This window comes from Triturus cristatus, chromosome 8, assembly GCF_964204655.1.
Source record: "Triturus cristatus chromosome 8, aTriCri1.1, whole genome shotgun sequence".
In the NCBI taxonomy this organism is placed as follows: Eukaryota; Metazoa; Chordata; class Amphibia; order Caudata; family Salamandridae; genus Triturus; species Triturus cristatus.
Genome location: NC_140591.1, coordinates 147,748,105 through 147,770,596, shown reverse-complemented (window position 1 = coordinate 147,770,596; position 22,492 = coordinate 147,748,105). Strand labels below are relative to the sequence as shown.

General features: G+C 43.5%; 1 protein-coding gene across 6 annotated transcripts in view; it reads right to left on the bottom strand.

Annotated features, from left to right (window-relative positions):
- LOC146801707 (OX-2 membrane glycoprotein-like) overlaps window positions 1-21,570 on the bottom strand; it is a 208,602-nt gene extending 187,032 nt beyond the window's left edge. The window contains exon 1 of one of the 6 annotated variants that reach the window (XM_085621169.1): window positions 21,434-21,570. In XM_085621169.1, the coding sequence (XP_085477295.1) occupies window positions 21,434-21,445 (12 nt within the window). In that variant the 5' untranslated portion in view covers window positions 21,446-21,570. Of the gene's footprint in view, window positions 1-17,031; window positions 17,445-20,861; window positions 20,883-21,279 lie in introns of those variants that run through there. The other 5 variants (XM_085621171.1, XM_085621172.1, XM_085621173.1 and 2 more) reach the window with 5 other exon arrangements.
- Between the last annotated feature and the right edge of the window lie 922 nt (window positions 21,571-22,492).

Below are 22,492 nucleotides of genomic sequence, written 5' to 3'. Positions count from 1 at the left end.
GACCTGTAGGAGTGCACGTGTGCCCTCACTACTGACCGGGAACTACTGTTCCAGTTATGGGTTTAGCATGTAGAGACTTGGTGGTAGCATACCATGTTTTGAGAATCCAAAATTTTAATCCGACCTTTACATCTGTGTCACTGGAATGGAGGACGATGGGCCTAATCATGAAAGGTTTTGCTTCTTTGTGTGTTATCAGTGCTAACATCGAGTGTTTGCTGTGTGCATTTGAGCATGTAACTGGCATTGTTACAGGATATGAGCAACAGTAATGCTGAGGTCTGTGGGATCCATTTTGGATAGCCCATGTCTACTCTTTGCATAAGAGGGGGTGGAGGTTGTTTTCCCCACACAGTGGAAATGTACTGCTAACATTACTGAAGTTGGAGAAAGGAGACGGAATATTGAAGTGAGGGAAGTGGAGACAGAGCTCCGCTAGAAACTTTATTGTGCCTTCGCTTGCAAGGAGCTGCTGGTTAGTCTTCTGAATACTGCCACCTGGTAGATGAAATGAGAAAACCTTTTTCCTGAGGCCGATACTTTTGTTATTCCTGCAGTTACTTTTTCGGTGGACTGATGACAGCCAGGTGAAGAAACCTAAAACCTCTTTGTGTCTCTGTAGATGCTGGAGAACAGCTTCGAAAAAAATTACACAACTACCACAACTAACTCTGAATCAGTTGAGCCACATCTCAGATCTGCAAGTTGTGTGTCTGAGTGGGGCCTAAACTAACCCAATTAGTGTTGGTTCCATGCTCTTAATGACCAAGCTGGTGGTACTAAGCAGAGTATGCAAAGGGCTGCTGTGCAACCAGGGCTGGTGTCTGCTTGACAGCCCGTCTGCTTGTGGTGAGAGACATTACCTGAAGTCTCCATCTCTTGGTGGAGGAGCTGTATACTGGCCCTTAAGCACCTAGAAGCTATCAGTCTGCTGAGAAGGAAAGATTCTGCCCCTTAAGAGACTATCTAGGGAGGCGTGTAGAGAACGCATAATTTCAATCCTGCAATCGCTCCACTGGCTACCTGTAGCTAGAAGGGCAATGTTCAAGGGACTCTTTCTGCATTGTCCACAGAGCATTCCAAGAAAAAGTACTGCTATACTTCAAATTAAATTCAAGCAATACAAACCTAACAGAATTCTGCACTCCAGGCTTGATACACTTATACCACCTTACCATAAGAAGTCTGTAGGAGGCTTTCTAAGAACAAGCTGCAAAGCTCCTGAACTCACTATCATCCAACATTAGACGCACCCAGGAGCATATACACTTCCAAAGACAGTTGAAAACATGGATATTCCCTAGATAACTGCACCACTCACACCACGGCAACAGAGCCCAGAAAGCAGTCGCACCCTCAAGCTCAATCCTCAGCTTACAACTCAACCAGCTAACTACTTCTGATATGAAGGTAAGCTAAGAAGGGTTGACCTATGGTTTGCCTTGGCATTATATAATGATGTGCCTTCATATATAAGAGTTAGTGCCTCAAAAATACTAAGACCATAACACACAGCAGTCAGCAGCAAACCTTAACATACCTTTTCATTCACATAAGATATCCGGTATGAGGGTTGCCCATTACCAGCACTGTCAGCCAAAAAAAACAATCACCACCAAATGAGCAGGCATGGAATAACTGAAGAGATCTGTCACACACTGTTGGACAATTCGGAGGACTTGATTAAAGTCTACCACTCTAGGTCTTAAATATCTATTCAATCTGACCACGTCTTTACATCTTACATAGACACTCATATGGGATGATAATAAAAATGTCCATCCCAACAGATCTCTTCACTACTCTCTCCCTGTAGCCATGCAAGTTCAGGACCATAATTATACATAAGATCTCAGATTGGGCAACCTAAAGTAGTAACAAGCTAAACAGGCTATATCATAGGAAATATCATGGCAGGACCTTCAGAGCCTTTCAAAGCTATCATAAAACCATAAAACTGCGTGTCTGTCTCTCACCACACATCATCCACCACATTGCCACGTGCTGGGTCCCATACACTTTAGCTGCCCCTCGGTGGTCATCACGCATGACATGAAAACATTTCCCACATATCATCAGATCAAACACAACATGCTTCCAACCATGCACCGTACACGCTGAAGAATACTACCCATGCAGGCAAGTGCTTAAGTGCCCATGTGGCTAGTTAAGCACTACATAAATGCTGCAATACAATACTGCACCTATTCTAGTGGTAAATGAACCAGCTCCAATATCAAATACTCCAAATCACCTACTGGAACTGAACATTAATTCGCAGAAGCCCTTCTAGCGGCCTCGCTTTATCTTATTCGGAAAAGTCATTCTGCCTCAACTGCAGGAAGAAGTAAAAAGTTAAATAAAAAATAATGTAATTGCATGCATAGGACTCTTAAATTGTCTTAAATACATCCTCTACAAACTTCATTTTAAACCAGGCCTGCAAATATATTTCCAAATAGAAAAGTGAAATCATTCTGTACGAGGATACAGAAACTGAGCAGACGCATTTCATCCTGCTAAGGGCGGTGCATCATGTTTTTAAAACACAGGATAAAATAGGACCTCAGATGAAAAGACGAGCTGGCTCGAATATGACAACGTTAATTTTGCCTGGAACAATTTAAAAAGGAGATTTTGCTAACTTAAATGTCCCTATTCTCTTAATTAAATATATTAATTAGATTTTAAACACGCACAAGTTTGGTTGCAACAAAAAACAAATTGGCTAAAACACATGGACTTTATGGAGGAAGTCCCTTTCTAAATTGAAGTCGACATACTTGCATGGAGGACCTGCAAAGTTGCTTGGAAGCTAGGGTTGCCACCGGCCTGTTTCTTTTTTTTTTTTTTAACAGGCATAACCCGTATTTTAATGTCTTAGCCTGATACTAAAGTGGGCCACCTCCACCCATTCCTTTTCATTCCTCTCCAGCCCCCGGAGTCTTGCGTGCTTTCTATGCCCACTGGGAGGGGCAAATTGGAAGTAAACCTTGAAATTCGCCGCCCTCGCTGTGGCGGGGGTTGGGGAAGAGTTCTCCTGAAATACAGAGTTTTATTTTTAAGGGGAGGGTCTGAGTATGTGGAGGACGAGCCCATGCCTGGGAGAGGGATTGGGGGGGGGTGCAAACTTGCACCTCAAAACTAGATTCCTGGTGTGAAGTGGGTGGATTGTTGCTTGAGGATCACAGTCCTGGGGTGATTTCAATGCACAGATCCACTGTGGAAGGAGTACTACTGGAATAGGGGTGCATGCCACAAAACACTTGCAGGACACATTTTGCCCAGTTCCATCTTCACCTCTACATTACAAAGTAATCTTATGCAACACAACTTACTCTACTCATCTGCTCAGGCAGTCAGGAAGCATGTGAGCAGTCACATCCAGCACCTTATGTAGAAAGAGAAGACACAATTTGTATGTGAAAAACAGTGGCAGCATAAATTCAGGGGGCGTTTGGGGTGTGTAAACCCCCAAATAAATGCATTTGTGGTGTGGTACTTGGGTCTGGGGCTGTGAGTCAGGTTTGCTATGTCTGCGGGTTTATTTTTCTTATTTAATGCAAAGACCTTTCATTTTTAAAAGTGTACTTTCGCCCTCATTTCACTAAGAGAATAGGTTTTAATTTGTTTCATTTTTTTTTTAGATTAGGAACTTAAAGCTATATTGACAAAAAAATACTGTATCTTCTGCCACAGATGCACTGCTTTGAACTTATGCAATGTTGCCACATTTTGGAATTCACAAACAGGGGCAGAAGAACTAGGAAAATTAGCCAGTTAGGAGGTTCCAAGCATACTACTAATACCGTCAAATGACATTTCGTTTAGGTGACATTTTTGGGCATTACGATTTCCATAATTTTGATTGTGCGCATAATATATTCCTTCAATGGGAAAGGTTGCTTTGTAGTTGCACTTTCTTAGCATCAAACCTGCCCCCAAAGATTTCCGGCCTTTCATGCATGGTTTACTCTTTGTTCATCTCACCCTTCCATCCTGCTGCCCAACATTTGTTTATTGGGAAATTTGAGATTCAGACGCCTCATCACAAAGCTAATTGGCATGTTGTGTTTAATATGTGGGCTTCGGCCCACTCATAAGCCTACTATTTGTTCGCTGTATTATCGCTCTCATATACTTTGTTCCCATTTGTTCATAGCATGCATGCGTCATGCTGCTTCTTGTGTTTAGCCCTCCCCCAGATCATGGATCAAGTGCATGTGTCAATCCACTGCTCCCGTTTTAGGAGCTACATTTTTCTGTGTGTTTGAGCACCTGACAGAAGTACTCATGTTTTTACAAGCACCTTGTACTCTCGGCTGCAATGTACAGTGGACCAAGTATACTATAAGTCACTGTAGTGTCTCACTATTTCCATTAATAAGGAGAGGTGTGCTCTACAGCATAATAGAAGAAACATACATCTATTATACGCTATATTAACCTGTGCTTTTCCAGGCACTTTAGGCTTAATATAACCATATGAGCAGAGGCAGCTTGCCGATAAAAAACATGCCAGTCATGGAGGCTGTCTGGTTATTTCAGAATAATTGTGGTCACCTTGCATGACTGCACGCAATCTAGTACAGAAATCAAAGGAGTTTTGAAACATCTGTGCTATAATTGTATTGCTAGGTTCCATTGCAGGGGCTGCTTGCAGACCGGGCAGCCGCCTCGGCTTGCGCTCCCTGCTCGGAAAGAGATGAGTTATGAGCAAGGAGGCTCTGCATTGCTGCAGATACCCCTGCAACGCTGCCCACAATCTTGGTGTGTTCTCCTCCCTGGGTTTCTCGTACATGTCAGAGCAGCCAGAGCCTGCGCGCCTCCATCAAAACTGATGCCTGCTTCTGTAATGGAAGTTTTTAGGTCTCGCTCAGTCAGCGCGCATGCGCTGCTCGAAGAGACTTTAGTAGGTGAGTTTTTAAAGTGCTACACACATGGTTTTGCTGGCTACAAGCTTGAGTGCACGATGGCGTGCACAGCTGCTCCCCGCATTCCCCCCTCCCTTCTCGCCCAGCCCTTTGATGCTCTGCTCGCATCTACCTCCTCCCTTTTCATCACTTTCATTCTGGCTCCCTTACGTCAGTTTCATTCTGGCTCCTCTGCTCCTCGCATTCCCCCCCTCCCTTCTCGACCAGCCCTTTGCTGTCCCACCTTAGAAGGGACATATAGAGATATTTACAATCAAAGAAATGGTCCCAGGAACAGTGTCTTCACATCAGCAGTCTGGAGGTATTTTAGGGTTTATTTGCGACTGATAGGGGACAGTGTCAGTGGTGGATCTTTCCGGCAATGGATTGACTGTCAGATTAGCCAACAGCAGGAGCATTGCCGTACAAATGGAATAACTGTCTGGTTTAGTGCATGTTGTAGCAGAATTGACTTCCTAAGTTGCTTTTCGATAAGAGCAACTGGAAACTTCAGTGTGGATGTTTCAGGGTTTGGGATCTTAAGGGAGACCATTTTGCATCCCGGTCAACTACTGGTTACCAGAGCTATTGGCCAAAGCCGTAGAGATTTATTTACGCAACTCAAGTCAACAGACGCAAGCTTGAACCCGCCTCCCTTTGTAAGGAGAACACTTGGCAGATCAACAGGCAAGGCGCAAGGAAGGGCTGCAGACTGATAACTACGGTCTGGAGTTTTTAGTACTGGTGAAATGTTCCTGGTATTTTCCAAACAATCCTCATTAGGGTCAGAAAACGCTACATGGAATTTAGTGGGGAAGGAAAACGAGGCTCACCCTTAAAAGGATGATGGTCTACTACAATCAAGGCGTGGCATTTTTTCAGTCAAGGTACACCATTCAGAGACTTTTACATATCACAACGTTCTTCCTCCATGCGCCACAGGTGGCAGACACGGGCTAATCATAGGTCAGTTAAGCATTTCTGGGCTTAACGGTGTCTGTTAGACTTACTGTTTTTTGCAGACGTAGATGAAGCCCTGACTTTTCTTTTTAAATCAGAATAGTCTACTGCAAGAAGTCTACAGTTTGGTGGCTAGTGGGTGAACATTATTTTCTGCACTGGTGAACAGGAATGGATAAGTAAAACCACCATGAACTGGGTATTCACAGCTGGGTGTAGTTGGATTTATGTAGCAGTTGACCAGATAATGCAAGATTGACTTTGAAGACCTTGTCAGACAACCTGGTGAAGTTATGTCTAATTTTGTGACCAAAAGTAGAAGGTGCCCGTATAGTAAATTGAGGGGGCTGAATGTTTACCTCAAGCAGGATAACGTTCAGTTTCAATGTTTAACACAGAACAAAAGACTGTACCAACAGTGGGATAAATCTGTAATTTCTACGTCAAACAGGTTTGCGTAGATCAAAGCCCAAGGAAATCTGAGCAAATGGAGATGGTTAGAGAGGTCAGAGTGACTTAAAAGAAAAACGTTAGCACTAGTTTCATCCCCAACTAACTCACTGGGAGAAGTGAACTATGCCAAAAGTAAAAAAACGATTCCTTTGGGTTTGGAACACATTTGTTTAGAGGAGAAATGCCAACCAATACCACACTAGTAGGCGTTAATTTAGGAGACATTCTGAATTCAGAACCCTTGGCTAAGAAATTGTTCTTTAAGACATTTTTCAAACCAACTACACACTCAAGTAAGCTTCTGGAGAGAAAAAAAAAAAAGATGAACAAGTGCTGTGATACTGAAAGCAAATGCCCTAGAAAACCTTCTCCCAAATTGTGGATACTATTAAGGTCACACAGATGAGTATTATTCCATCCTATTATCTTTGCACATAATGTATATGCAAATTAAAACAAGAGTCAGGTTTTGGAAGAGATCTTCTATCTTTATATATATATATATGTTATTTTGGTACAGGGTTTAAGTAGGAGTGATGTGAATTTTAAAGTGAGTACTTTGATAAGTGATGAAAGGCCTGGTTCCCTTCTGCCATCTAGATGGAAGAAAGAGCAAGAGCTGTATGGATCTCACAGGACCTTGAAAGGCACTGGGGCGCGCAACTTTTTGGCTCCCTTGATTCATCCCTTGGGATTCTGGCAAATATCTTCTGAGTAAAACGTGGGTGTTGAGTTTGCTATAATAAGGAGCAGTAAATGTATTGCTTGGTTTTAAGACCCTAACAAACTCCAAAAAAATCATTAATTTTTTCAAAGAATGTAAATGTTGGCAACTCTTAAAAATGTGGCCTTGATGCAAGAATCTTGCTGCATTTAGCAAAAAAGTGTTTCAAGGGAAACATAACAAGCATTGGCATAGCCAATAGATCTCGCCTTTGGGAACTTATAAGTGTTTAGCCAGGGATATTGACTTTACCTATGTCTTTAAGCTGTACTGTACAGAAGTTTGCAGCATGCTGAAAAGTTATAATAAAGAAGTGTCAGAAGCATTTTTGTTACCTTAGATATGACCAAAAAAGCATTATGTACAACTAAACTACCATATTAAAAAAATATTTAAAATACTGTCTTGAGTTTTTTTTTGTCCTTACAATGCTGGCAACTTGTATTTTCCTGTCCCAATGGTTGCTTGTTGTGTTTTTTTTTATGGGGGGCATAGATAACGGGAGGGTGAAGGTGAGCCAGTGAGAGAGTGAATGAGAGTCAGCCAGTGAGAGAGTCAAAGAGAGTCCGTCTTTAAGCGAGAGTGTCAGTCAGTGAGAGAGAGAGAGAGAGTCAAAGAGAGTCCGTCTTTAAGCGAGAGTGTCAGTCAGTGAGAGAGAGAGAGAGAGTCAGAGAGAGAGAGAGAGAGAGACAGAGAGAGTCAGAGAGAGAGAGAGAGAGTCAGAGAGAGAGAGAGAGTCAGAGAGAGAGAGAGAGAGACAGAGAGAGTCAGAGAGTCAGAGAGAGTGAGAGAGAGACAGAGAGAGTCAGAGAGAGTGAGAGAGAGAGAGTCAGAGAGAGAGAGAGAGAGAGACAGAGAGAGTCAGAGAGAGAGAGAGTCAGAGAGAGAGAGAGAGAGAGAGAGAGAGAGAGAGAGAGTGAGTCAGTGTGAGAGAGTCAGTGAGAGTCAGTGAGAGAGAGAGTCAGTGAGAGTCAGTGAGAGTGAGAGTCAGTGAGAGTGAGAGTCAGTGAGAGTGAGAGTCAGTGAGAGTGAGAGAGAGTCAGTGAGAGAGAGAGAGAGAGAGAGAGAGAGAGAGTCAGTGAGAGAGAGAGAGAGAGAGTCAGAGAGGGTGAGAGTCAGTGAGAGTGAAAGAGTCAGTGAGAGTGAGAGAGTCAGTGAGAGTGAGAGAGTCAGTGAGAGTGTGTGTGAGAGAGTGTCAGGGATGTGGAATTCCTATAGCCCGACGCCCGGGACATATTGTTTGGGGTCAAGGGCAACAAGTTTTAATGTCTATTTTGTCCTTGGGACAAGTAGGCCCAAACCCCTACAGCACAAACCCTTTAGCTGCCAGTTTACAGTACCACATTATGGATTAAGGAAGGGCATTGTCTACAGTTAAGGTAATATGTGTGTCCATGTGTTAACACTGTTCAAACTTGTATTTATGGTTCATTAATGCAAAGCCTTTATTATTAGGGTGAGAACTAAAAGTAAATGTTGTCAGCTCTGCGTGCACTACTGACGGTGGTTCCAGTATAAACGTGTACACACGTTTTTAAAGTTTAGTAATATGAGGCTATGTATAATTCTCCCAGAATGCTCTCTGATTATATGCAAATATTTGCAGAAGCTTGAAAGCAACAGTGATGATTCTTGCTTTCAAAATAAAATGTTCACAAAAAAATGCAAGTAGGAAAAAAATATTTTACTAAACTACTGTAAGATTTTAGGTACCATATCTTTGCAGCATCATTTGGTAACATGTTGATGTATGCTTGTATTCCCCCAAAATATTTATAATGGAAAATCAGTGTAACCAGTTAAAATACGATTGTGGGAAACAAAAATAAACCAGCATTGGCAAAGCCAGTAGGTCTGAAATTGGTGGTCAGGCTTTTGGTTTTGTCAATCCGTGACTTTATTTTTTTTATTTATTTTTTTATTAATAAAACTTGTTTACATGTATGTGACATAACGATTTACACTTAGCATGGTGGCTTTATAAAATAAACATTAAAAGCATAAGTAATAAAAAAAAAAGGCGCACAATTGTTTTACATTGAAGTAATAAACAGGGCTAAGCCCCTATTGGGCTAACCAATCTTCAAAAGGGGTCCAAATCTTTTTACCCAAATCACGTCTCCGTCTACCCCATCTTTCCCACACAGCAGTCTCTATGTTATGCAGGGACAACATCCTTGCTCTCCAATTAAAGAATGTAGGAGCCTCAGGACTGATCTAGTCCGAAGTAATACATAGACTAACCATAGCCATTGCAAGTAACACAAAAGCAGATGTATATTGAGATCTTTCATGCAGCATACTGCTTTCGAGCCCACAGATCACCAATTCAAGGGAAAGAGTAACAGGTATCTGAAGCCTTCAGTTGATAAATTGCTCAACATCACCCAGAAAGGGCCGGAGTCTTGCACATTAAAAAAAACATGGACATCATTTGCAGCCAAAAGCCCGCATCTGGGTAACCGTGCAGGACATTTCTCCCCCCCCCCCCCCAACTTAGATCTCTTGGCCGGGGTGTAATATAAATCAAAAATGGCCATATAGCACTGAGACCGTAATCTCCCGGAAATTAAGACACTCCCGGACAATTCAAGAGCTTCTGATGAATCCAACCCTGTTACCCCTAGCTTAGCCTCGAGTTTGCTAGTCTAAACTGCGATATCATCTGGCAGGCCTGAGAGTAAATGCTGATAAATTTTCGAGCGTCTGGAAATCAACTCCAGCAATGTTATCTTGCCAAACAATACCTCTGAGTTGACCTTCGTTCTATCTATGAAACTCCAGAGTTGTAAGTATTTTAAGAAATCCTGTGTACTAAGCTGGTACCTATCCCTAAGCCATGAAAAAGATGCAAGACAACCGTCATGACCTAAATCCCCCAGTTTTGCCAACCCTCCTTCAATCCATTTAAAAGTGACCTGATCCCGAAAAACTGAGGGTAATGACCAAGCTGAGAAAGGCGTAGAATAGTTCAGGTTAGGAACCGCCCATTTTCGACGAACCTTACGCCTTACTGAAAACATAGACCAGGCTACCTTAAACTTGCTTTTCTTGTAGTAACTAGGTTCCAGTACTCGTAATAAAATCCCCCTTGCATTTTCACCTAGTCCTACTTCAACAATTGAGGGCCTGCACGATAATGGAGGCCCAGCAATATCTCCAAGCAGTTGAAGTCCAAAATATTGAATTATGGAGGACCAAAAATAAAATAAAAGATTGGGAACTGCCCAGCCACCCCTTTGCCGGGGTAAACACATCCACTTTGCCGCCATACGCGGCCGGCGATAACCCCAAAGAAACCTATTGCATATTCTGTCCGCTTTAGCTAAGCTTAATTGGGAAAATTCCAAAGGGATAGTACGGAACAAGTATAGGAATTTAGGCAGGATTAGCATTTTAAGGACATTACACCTTCCATACAGAGACAGATGTAAATTATCCAGGCGTGTTAGCAATAAATTGACTGAATTAATCACAGGTGAGATATTCAAATCTGGAATAAGGTCTACCTGTGAGGTGATTTTAATCCATAAATACATAGCAGTCTGTACTGTCGGGGCGACTGAGGGGGGCATGGTTGCAGATTGAATTACCTGGGTTTTAGATGTATTAAGTTTATAGCCAGAAAGCTGGCCAAATTGATCTGCTAAGACTGTAATTGCAGGAAATGCAGACGCCACCTCCGTAGTCAAAACTACAATATCGTCAGCATAAGCCAACACCTTATAATCAGTAGAATTGACCCTAACTGGCAATATATCTTGGGCGCTCTCTATTGAGCTTATAAAGGGTTCAATATACAAGGCACAAAGCAAGGGGGAAGATGGACAGCCTTGACGAGTCCCCCTGCTTATACTAAATGGCTTTGAAGACAACCCAGATACTGAAACTATTGCTTTAGGAGATATATATAAAGATTGTACTGCTAATATATATTCCGGGCTAAATCCCTTCCACTTCATTACCATCCACAGGAAGTCCCAGGAGACCCTGTCAAACGCCTTCTCGGTGTCCAACAGGATCGCCCCAACAGATGACTCAGTGGCCTAGGCCCAGTCCAATAGTGCAACTACACGAGAGATATGATTAGCTGTATCTCTCCCGGGGATGAATCCATACTGGCGCAACAATACCAAAGGGGTAATTACAGCTGAGAGTTTGGAGGCTAGGATTTTTGAAAATATTTTGTTTTCAGAATTAGATCCGTGACTTTTTTAGGCATGGTTTTTGTAAAACCTTATCTGTGTGGGAGCTGCAGGGCCCTCGCCATTCTAACAAGCATTGGCAAAAGCAACAAACTGTTTTTGTTCTAAAAAAGCACACATTGCCACAGCAGTTCCAGGCACCGAACAAAACTACTTTTTGTGCCAATATGCTCCTTGTAATAGAGCAGAATACTGTCACTCACAGTGAAGCCAGCTGATAGACCGAGAGAAGGAGAGAGAGAGACATAATTTTACTAAACACAAAAGGTCATGGTTAACCCCAGGCCTAATTAGAGGCCCAATTATTAAAGAAAGTCTCAAAAGTGCATCCATGGTGTATATCCTTGCATTAAGTGCATATATACAGTCTTCGTGAATTCACAAGAATTTACAGAAATAGGCCAAAAAATAGTACTCCTAGAAAATATTGGTGAACTGCATTTTAGCATGAGCAAATGTGCATGTGTAGATTTGCTCATGTGAAAATCTGAATGTGTCAAGTTCACTTTTCCTCCAACCACTTTTTTCCCAACCCTGAAGACGTTTTACGTCTGCCACTGCCAAGAGTAAATTTCCAACCTTTTTCAGTATGGGAAAAGATTAGAAAAGAGTTGGGAAAATCCTTAAAACATGCAAGTTAGTAGGTTTACACAGACTCAAAAGGGCATTCCAACCCTTGAACTATTGCTTACCATTACCTTCAGCCCCACTATGTAGACCTGCAGAAACGTAGCAACATAAGGGAATTGCAAGTATTCAAACCCTACTATGGTACAAGCCCTGGCATAATTAGAGAGGCTTTATCAGAACTCTTGCATAATGAGATTGCTGCCGTAATTTGTCGCCACATTACATGGCACAAAAGGGACAAGTGGATTTTGTTACAGGACAAGTGGATTTATGAAGCAACCTGCCCCATGGACAAGTAGATATTTTATTAAATTCCACACCCCTGGAGTGTGTGTGAGGTTGTAGGCCTGATAGGGCAGTTCCCTCTCTAGGGCAGGTACTATGTTGTTGCAATAGATATGTGCACAGCAGAATACTGAACAGCCTTTTTTGTATCTGAGTAGTATGGACTTTGTCAATTACTTATAACCCTCAGCGAGTCCATAGACGATGAACAAAAACTATTAATAAACAGCAGTTACATCAAGAAGCCAAGAAAGATACATTATTTTACGTTGTGCTGGTAAAACAGAGCTCCTTTGTTGTTAAGAACGCCCGGGTTGCTTAACAACGCGTTCTGTGAACTTGTATTAGGCAGTAACCTAAGTACACACAGACTTCCCATCAGTATTCTTATACACTCCCCTGCTCCGCTCCGCACCTTCCCCTGCAGCACCCACTTCATTACGGAATGCGTACAGCAAAATCGGAGTCCAATCCCAGCCGCATAAATAGACTCCCTATCAAAGCACATCTCAAACAGAAAGCGAACCACACAAACAATATGTAATCCTAGCCGGCGCGCCTTACCCGAAATTCCCAATCCCACGGCCATGAGTGAGACACTAAAAACATAATGTCCAATGTATAGGCCTACGGGCAGGTTGCGGTGTTAGTAGCAACCTACCTGTAAGAAACAGGCAGGCTAACACAGGCGCGGCCAGCAAGGGCGTCATGGTCACGGCGAGCCAGTCACCCTCCCTCTGTCGCCATAGGCTCCCTGTCTCACCGCAGGACCGCCAGCAGCCCTCCATGAGCTGTCCCACTCATCGCGTCACCTACTGTCCACAATGAAATGAAACTATTTACAGCGGTGGGAGGAGCCTGCTGAGAAACCACTACAATAAATCCATTCCATTTAAAGACGCGATGCAGTGCAGCCTAGCGGGTATTGGTTACTCTACATACAGACGTGTACGCACTTCTTTCCTAAGCTTTGGATTTTAGCAGAGCCCTACAGCTGACAGAGTAGAAATCTGGCCGCGCGCAAAATCGTCGTCAGGCAGACTATGGCTCCTTTTCATCACACCTTGCAGTCGCCGACACCTTCCTCAGACATGCGGCAGCAGGGGGAGGAGGGGGCCTGCGCGATTCACTTGCGGGAGCGATAATTGCTACCATATGGCGGCGCTCACTCCCGCAAGTGAATCTCCACACGTGCACGCGTTGCCATTGAAGGCAATGGAACGCATGCAAGTCTTTGGCTGAGAAGCCAAAGCGATCGCAAAAGGTCTTTTTGCCTTTGCAGTGCACGCGCGCTGCGTAGGCGAGACCTAGTGAAGGTGGAATGATCCCGGAGGATCTAACAGCTGCATGATAATGGAAGAGAAGTCATTCAAGCAATTTGTGAAAAGAGTAGGTGTGTGTTTTGGGTGTCTAACGGTGTCCAACGGTAGCTCCCTTCCTATTATGAAGAGACATTTCTTAAGCTTTGGATACTCCAATGGATAACGTGCAATGGTCACAGTCACGAGTATGTTTCTATGAAGGTACTTGCTTTACTGCACAAGTGGGCGTACAAACACTCCAAGATACTCTCTCTATAAACAGATCTAACTCTCTCTATAAACAGATCTACAGCCTGGCCAACTATTTCAGTGAAAAGAACCCAAAGGAAAGACCTACTTCCCTGGCTCCCCCTCCTTACTTTCTTAAACATTTTAGTGATGCTTACTATTCATTTTTGTCACTTTCTGAAAAAACACCTACTTTCGTCCTAAAACGTGTTATGCTCTCCACAGACTTAAATGCACTACAATCAGAGACAGGCAATTACAGTACTTAAAATAGACTGAAACCACAGCACTGAAGTGGAACAGCATGCCACAGGCTAAAGAGTTTTTCCTGCAGCGTTGGATGCATGGTGCACCCGGTGTTTAAGTCTATTTTGGAAAATGTGTAGGAAAGTAACGTGACAAGGGGGATGCTGTTCCACCTAAGTGAGAAAGAATATAAGCAAAGTTGTCGGTTGGTACCAAGGGACTGACCGAAAGGATCCGATTGATGAGAAGTGAAGGCCCTCACACACCCATATGGGTGTCAAGCTTCATCATTAGGCTGCTCCTCGTTGGGCCAGCGCAGCAATGCCCAACGGGCCCTTTGAGGGGGCTCTTTGGGGGAGATCTCCTGATATTAGCCATCAAGATGAGTGCAGGTGAGGATGTAAGTGTAGGGTGGTGTTTAAACAGCCTAAGGGGTACCGAGGAATTGTATTAATAGAGCGTTCCCCTTGGCAAGGATAAAAGCAAGGGGGCTGTCACAGGAGTTAATGAGCCTAGACAGCTTCAGAGAGTGCTGTAGGGTCTACATCAGTGGTTCCTAAACTTTTGACTCTAGAGGACCCCCATTGAGTCACCACTGGAATCCGGGGACCCCCAAGCAATTTGTAGGATTTAAATTTCAAACATTAAAAACAGTAATTCGAAAAAAATGAACACGTGTGCACAGAAAACAAATTATTGAATTTCTAAGGATTTTAGGGGCATATTTACAATTCCCCATCACCATGGGAACTACACTTTTTGCAACATTCCTGTGGCGATAGGGGCTTTGCCTTATTTACAAGGCAGCGTTAAGCCACTTAGAGCCAGATGTACTACCCGTCAATTAGTGAGTCACAAATTGCGGTGCATTTGCGACTCGCTGATTGGAATGCACAACAGTGTCTCAGACACTGTTTGTAATTCCTAATGGGGTGGCAAATTGCATGCCTCATTAATATTTATGAGGCAGGCGCAATTTGCGACCCCTTTAGGAATGGCTAGCATTCACAGGGATGGAGGCCTGCTGGGGTCAGCAGACCACCATGTCTGTCACTGCTTTTTTAATTAAAATATTTTGTAACTTCCATGTGTGGTGCATTAAGCAGCACACATAGAAGTGACAAAACAGCATTTCAAGATTGTTTATGTGTCAGGAAGGGGGCCATTCCTGTACATAAGCAATCTTTCCCTGCATGCAGACACCCTTGCACTATGGTGCAAGGGTGCCTGCGTTGGCACTATACTATTAAGTGTAGAGCCAACGCAGGGGAAACACAGGGCTGCACCATATTCTTGTAAATATGGCGCAACCCTGCGTTTCTGAAGTGGCGGACCTTACTATGGACCATGATACGACCATCTTTTTTGGGGTTCTTCAATGATTCCCCCACTATCATCCTCCAACAGTGCCTCTATCTCACCATAGCCCCTCTGCCACATGTATTTTATTTTTTATAGCATCTCTCATACCATTGTAGGATGTCAGAGCACTTTACATCACACACACATAGAAACAGTGACTCATACATGTAAATCAGTGTATAGAAAATGTTACATAAGGCAAAGGGGACTACAAGGTGTAGAATTCCCATGTCATTCATACTTGTAGGCATTTTTAAAGAGTGCTTAGTCTGGAGAAGCACACAGTCAGGATTCAGCACATAACACAGTGGTTAGCATTGACTTTAAAAATAAAAATGCATTTCCACCTAAATAAACCGTTTTAGCAGCATCAGACTGGGAAAAATCATATGTCACTAACTTGTACCTTGCAGTTTGCAAGCAGCTCTTTGATGGCAGTTTATAGGTCACTGTGCTAGATTACGATTGTCACTTATGAACTGCACAGTAACAAAAGAATCCCTGTGACAAAAGCAGTAAGCCACTGAACGATGCACAAAAAACACTTTTTTTTTTTTAAATGCATGGTACACCTTTGCAGTAGGCATATTAATCCTCTGTGCTACATTAGATAAGTCAAAGCTGCCACTGGACAAAACTCTCATCTCTCTCCAGCAGGTACATTAATCACTGGCGTTATCTTGACACTTTTATTGTTGTTTGGAAACTGCTAATTGTACAAGATACTTTGAAATGCTTTTAAAACTGCTTCCTGCGGACCCCCTAGGAATGTGTCGCGGACCCCTGGGGGTCCGCGGACCACAGTTTGGGAAACACTGGTCTACATGTTTCATGCCTTGTGGCCCAGCAGGATCTTAGGCATTTCATCAGCACCAGGTGCCGACCTACCCTACAACTGATTTGGGAGCAAGCAACGTGCTGGGGAATTGCCCAATCACATTGTGTCTACTGTACCTGCTGTGGTACAGGACAAATGGGTTCTGATCCTACTAAAGTGGTAACAGTGCTCCTTGGGTAGGGCAGAGGGTCGCGCTCTCGATCTCAAATAAAAAGAGACGTATTCCAGAGGATCGTGGGTTGAAGGGATGCTTTAAGCAGCTCTCAACCATGTGCACATCTTCCAGATAAAATTACTTGGTCCCTCAGAATTCCCCAAAAGCCACCATGCTATGGTGATGTAATGTGATAGAATGAACTTGTTTTTCCTCAAACGGATGATCATTTACATAAACTGCTTATAATAACGTGAAGTTTTATTTAATCACAAGACAAATTGTGTACAGAAGATAAACAACCTGCAAAAGTGCCAATGCCGACAAATCCAGAAAATGCAAGCAGGCAGCTAAGCAGCACAGCTCAGGCAGAGTAAGCATAAAATAATGCAACTAAGCAAAGCTCTACTGAGAGAAAACAAAGTCACCTGCAAGAGGCGGGGAGAAAAACGCAGTATAAGATGAGTAAGGGAAGGGGGAAACCAGCGACTTCCCGTGGTAGTGGAAAATTGAGGCAAATTAGTAGTTACACACAGAGGCACATGTGTAAGCTCTTATGGTGGCAGTGACCGGTCCAAGCAGAGGCTGGTGCCACAATGCTTTAATTCAAGTGTTCATTTTTTAAATCTGTTCTCTCATACTATACAGGTCTGGTGCTTGCAAGCTAAAGCTGGCAAAGTACTGAAGAATTTTAATAATGTATTTTCTTACCGGCATTCTAAATAAGGCAAGCTGTTCAATAAGCTGATGCTTTGTTCCTTTTCATTCGTTACATTTCTGTCCCTCTTCTGTGCTTTTGTCAAGGTTTCTCTGCATTCTCTCCAATGATCCATTTCCTCTCAATCTTCATAATCTACTGAATATTTTATCCCGTTCTTTAGCTTCCTATTATGGTCTAGCTCAGTCCGTTTAGTCTCCATTATCAATATTCGTTCTTTTCTGAACTCCATTTTTATTAACCATGCCTTTCACCTGGTTCCCTGCAGGTTTTGACCTCTTTCCAAACCATTTGCATGTTCCATACCTTTCTTTCTCTCCCCTCTTACAGACATCTCATTTTTAGGTCGAGGGACCATCCGGTCTGCCGAAGGCAGAACCGGAAGTCCGGAGATTTAATGTTTCTTAGAGTGGCTATTTAGCCCGCCTCTCTTTTTGCCTCTCCTCCATTGGCTGGCTTCCTAAACGGAGGCCAGCCATTGGAGGAGAGAGCCGTCCCTCCAAATAGGCTCCGTCTTTTTCAGATTCGGGGGCGTGTTCCGTGCTCTTCTTTCCACTTTTTAGCCACGCCCTTTTTTAGGCGTGTTTTTCTCTCCTCCAGCCAATGGCAAGAGAGAAAAAGAAACACGCCCCCGAATCTGAAACCGCCGCTGTGTTTCTCCGAGGCATTTCTGCTTCGCCTCGGAGAAAGGCGGCGGTGTGTGTTTTCTTTCCAACTTCCTATCTACGGCTCTTGCACCCACACCTAGAAGCTTCTCTGTCATGTCTAGTGAGATACACCTACGTGACGGTACGTTTTGGCGGAGGTTGTGCATGATTTTGAACATTTCTCCTGCAAGCGTCCAGTTGGATATATTGGGGAGCATTCACTAGAATCTAGAAAGCTCTTCCTGGACCAGCGAGCCCCTCTCCGGACCAGAGTTGTCGTCGCCCATATATATGTGTGAGGTAGCGGCTTAAGTGGGGAACAGCCGAGCGCTTGTTATGGCGGCGGTGTTGTGAAAGGGCTACCGAGCGCTGCCGCGGAGCCCACACTGCACAGCGACACCTACCTGGAACTGTGTCCACAATTTGATATATTTTTATGTTATTTTAAAGTAAGTGATAAAGGCTGTTATTTTTATCACACAGGCGAGGGAGCCGCTGACACATACGGTGTTATATTGACATCCATTACTTGTTAGTGCTGCTTAGAGATTTCACTTGTTTATTTTATTTTGACATCAATTTTCCAAATTGTAAGGCTTAATCACAAAATAAAAAATAATGAGAAGCGTCAGCGGCTGCCAGTTCCCCCGCCGCCCCGAGAGAGAATCTCCCGGTGCTATTAGGGAGCGGAAATGCCAGCAGAAATCACCAGCGCCTTTGCGTGCCTTTTCCCACAGCGGTGGACGCCTGAGACAAGCATGTGGCGCTGTCAGGAAGCAGACGAGCCCGAAGTGCTGCACTGTGGCTCCCTCGTAGGCCTGCTATGGAAGCGACGTGAGCCTGCGCGAGGCTTGCGTAGCCTTTGAGTTGCCCAATGCGCTGACTTTAAGGTTCCTGACCTTCACCCATGCAACTTTCTCTCCACGTGACAAGATACTTTTCAGACGCAGCCAAGATGGAAAATATATGCGGACTTGTAATCTGCGAGTTTCTTTTATTTACATACATTGTTGCAAAAGTCCTATTTTTAACACAAACCTCGGGAAAGCGTAGTCCCAATTTAGCGAAGGTGTAAAGTTCTACATAAGCTCTATGTAGAACTTTTCAACTTCGCTAAATTGGGACGATTCACGAAAGTGACGAAAACGGACACATCCTTTACCGGAAGGAACTTGCATGCATGTCTCCCTCCATTTAAGACGTGTGCACAGCAGCAGTACTTAATTTGTAGCCAAAAAAGTGCAGAGGCTCTCGTCAGGAGGCTCTTGCAGCTTGCACCACACATTGCCCCTGCCAGTGACCCCACCAACACACTACTAACCCTCACACTCCTACAAGTGTGGCAGTTCTGATTATTTCAGGCCCCCAAAGCTATCAGAATGGCTTGGGCGGCAGGTGATAGTCTTTTTTTTTAATGTATATTGAATTATTAATTAACTGTTGTTGCGCTCATCTCGAAATTAGCCAGACAGCCACCTCTATCTCACAACATCACTCACTGTTTCTATCTCACTACGTCAGAAAATACCTCTCACTAACTCACTTTTACACTACCTCACTCTCTCTCAATACCTCACTCTGTCTTTTTTTTTAATGTATATTGAATTATTAATTTACTGTTGCGCTCATCTCGAAATTAGCCAGACAGCCACCTCTATCTCACAACATCACTCACTGTTTCTATCTCACTACGTCAGAAAATACCTCTCACTAACTCACTTTTACACTACCTCACTCTCTCTCAATACCTCACTCTGTCTTTTTTTTTAATGTATATTGAATTATTAATTTACTGTTGCGCTCATCTCGAAATTAGCCAGACAGCCACCTCTATCTCACAACATCACTCACTGTTTCTATCTCACTACGTCAGAAAATACCTCTCACTAACTCACTTTTACAGTACCTCACTCTCTATCTACCTCACTCTCTCTCTCAATACCTCACTTTCTCTCTCTCTCTCTCTCTCTCTCTCACTACCTCACTCTCTCTCTGCTAATGCAATAGGTATCACATATGCAACAAAAAAAAATGCCAATAGAAATGACAATGCCATTTATTTAGGGATACAAAAATGAAAAAAAAATGAGCAATACCAATAGCTCTAACTAGAATATTGCCGAGACCATTGCATTGTAAATGCTTGTTTTATAGGTTTGCTATCCAGCTCTATGTAATCCAGAGACAATGTCTAGAAATGTTTGAAAATTAAAGTAAGCGGGAATATCAGTCCAACAGAGAACTACAACTCTCAGAACACATCAAATAGTCAAAAGCCCCAAGTAGAAAGAGGGTGTCCATAAACGTGAAGCAAACCTAACAAGACTTCATGACGGCAGATGCACTCAATATTTTTAAAAACAACAGACTTTCATGAAGGTACAAATCATTTACTAGCGCTAAGATATAGCTATAAATATTTAGCAAGTGCCGGAATTTTATGCGAATGCCATATTAAGGTATACGATAATTTATGTTCTTATTTACACATGCCAGTGTAAGAGAGCTTTATAAAAGAAAATTTACAATGCATAGAAACTTTAGTTTTAGCTTCGTTACATTACAGGATACACAGAACAAGTTGTACAATATAAGTTAGTTACATTAACCAACACCCATTTCTTTAAGGCAGTTGATGTTTAGGCTCCGCTTTACTGCCCCGTGGCATGCCAGGTGGATGAAACATGAAACTACAAAAACATAAAGTTCAGATCAAACGCTATAGGGTGGGTCCCCAAAGTGCAGGGGAAGCATCCAGGCAAACCACCTTCCCCCCATGTCTCCTCCGAGACAAAAAAAAATCCCAAGCACTGAATACGTGCCTTATTTTTCAGAAAACCCAATCCAATGTGTTACAAAAAATAGATATTGGTTATGTTTAGTTACAGTAAACCGACAATCAAGCAACGGAAGATAAAGTATAAGAGTTAAAAGCGAGTAAAAACGAAACGGAGAAAAAAAAAATGCATGACTGATAACATGATCAGTACACAAATTAGTATTCAAAAGGAACGGTTTTCCTAAACACGTAGAGTACCATCAAATATATTTTTTTGTATATTGATACCTCATAAAAGCGGTTACAACACGGTTCAAAGAAAAAAATAGCAGATTCGCACAATTTTAAAACTGCACGCGTGGGCCAGAGTATCATTACTTATGCCGACGTTACATACCTCGATATAGTAGTCCTGCTCAACTATCAAGTCCCGATTACTTGCAAGACCTTTTATACCACAGACAGTATATATTTTTTTCTTAAATGTGAAACGCGGAGAAAAATTTTGAACCATGCAAAATATTCTTGAAACCGCAATAGAAATGCAAAACAACCCCAAAAGAAAGTTAATGGTGCCTAAACTGTTCTGAACGTACTATGAAAAAAAAACCGAGGCAAATATGCCAAGTTAAAAAAAAAAGGCAAAAAAGGCATTCGATTCGATTTAAAACAAACGCGAGATCTCGCGTCCGTCAGAAACAGGACATCAATACAGGTGCACGGGGACATAAAAGATGCGAAACTAACTGCACCGAAACACCAGTGACCGGCCTCGCTCCGGCCGTTTACTCAGCACAAAGAATAGAACGACACACCTGCGGGCTAGAGGGAAGGGGGTCTCTCGCGGGGCGCCGGAGGGGAGTGGGCTCTCGGAGGCGTGGCCTTGACGCAGTATTGTTCAGAGGAGGGGTCCCGAGCACTAGATGCGCAGGACTGCGGCCCCGTGCTATCGGCGTCCGTGTCCGTTACCTGTTGTTCCATCTTCTGTGGTGACGGTTCTTTTCCGATGCTGAGGCTGCCCTGCCGGCCATTCTTTGAGCCGAAGAAAATGAGTGCTGGGCTGCTCGCCTGCAGTGCAGCCGCCAATCAATTTCTGCTCCGCCCTTCTAAAAAAGAAAAAAACAAGCACTGACAAAGCCAATAGCCTCGCATTTCCTATCAGTTACATTCAGGGCACAAGTCCTAAAAAAAGAAGTGGGGGGACGCTGTCACCGGAAGTGACGTCACAACAGGAATCTCATGAAAAGAAGTGGGGGGACGCTGTCACCGGAAGTGACGTCACAACAGGAATCTCATGAGTATTCATATGCCTTTAGATGACGGGGCATTTCACAGCACTGCTACCCCTGGTCTGTTCCTCGATGTCCTTTGCAGTTGTGGAGTGAGGAGTGGATCTGTAGCCACAAAGGGCTTGACACATAGCTCGGTTGAGATCGATCGATTCCCTCCATCAATGCTCACTGAATCACCCTCTTGAGGGTGCCCATGAATCGTTCAACAACACCATTGGCATAGGGCCACAAAGGTGTACTCTTTTGATGCTTTATATTAAGTCGAACGAGAAGTTCCTTGAATTCTTTGCTATTCAATCAGTCAATCAGGGATTTATAAAGCGCGCTACTCACCCGTGAGGGTCTCAAGGCGCTGGGAGGGGGGATGCCACTCCGGTTCAGTCGTCGAGCCAGGTTTTAAGGTTCTTCCTGAAGGTGTGCAGGGTGGGGGAACGTCTCATGTTGACAGGGAGCTTGTTTCAGGCTTTTGCTGCGACGTAGGAGAAAGCTCTTCCACCTACTCTGGTTCTGCGGATGCGGGGGGTTTCTGCGAGGGCGAGGTCTGCGGAACGAAGGTTCCTCTTGGGTATGTGGAAGGAGGCTCGTTGAGGTATTTGGGTCTGATTTTCTGGAGTGATTTGTAGGCGTGGGTCAGTAGTTTGAAGGTTACTCGCTTTTCGACAGGTAGCCAGTGGAGGTCACGTAGGTGTTGGGTCATGTGTTCGTGCCGTGGGGTTCCGAGGACGAGTCTGGCTGC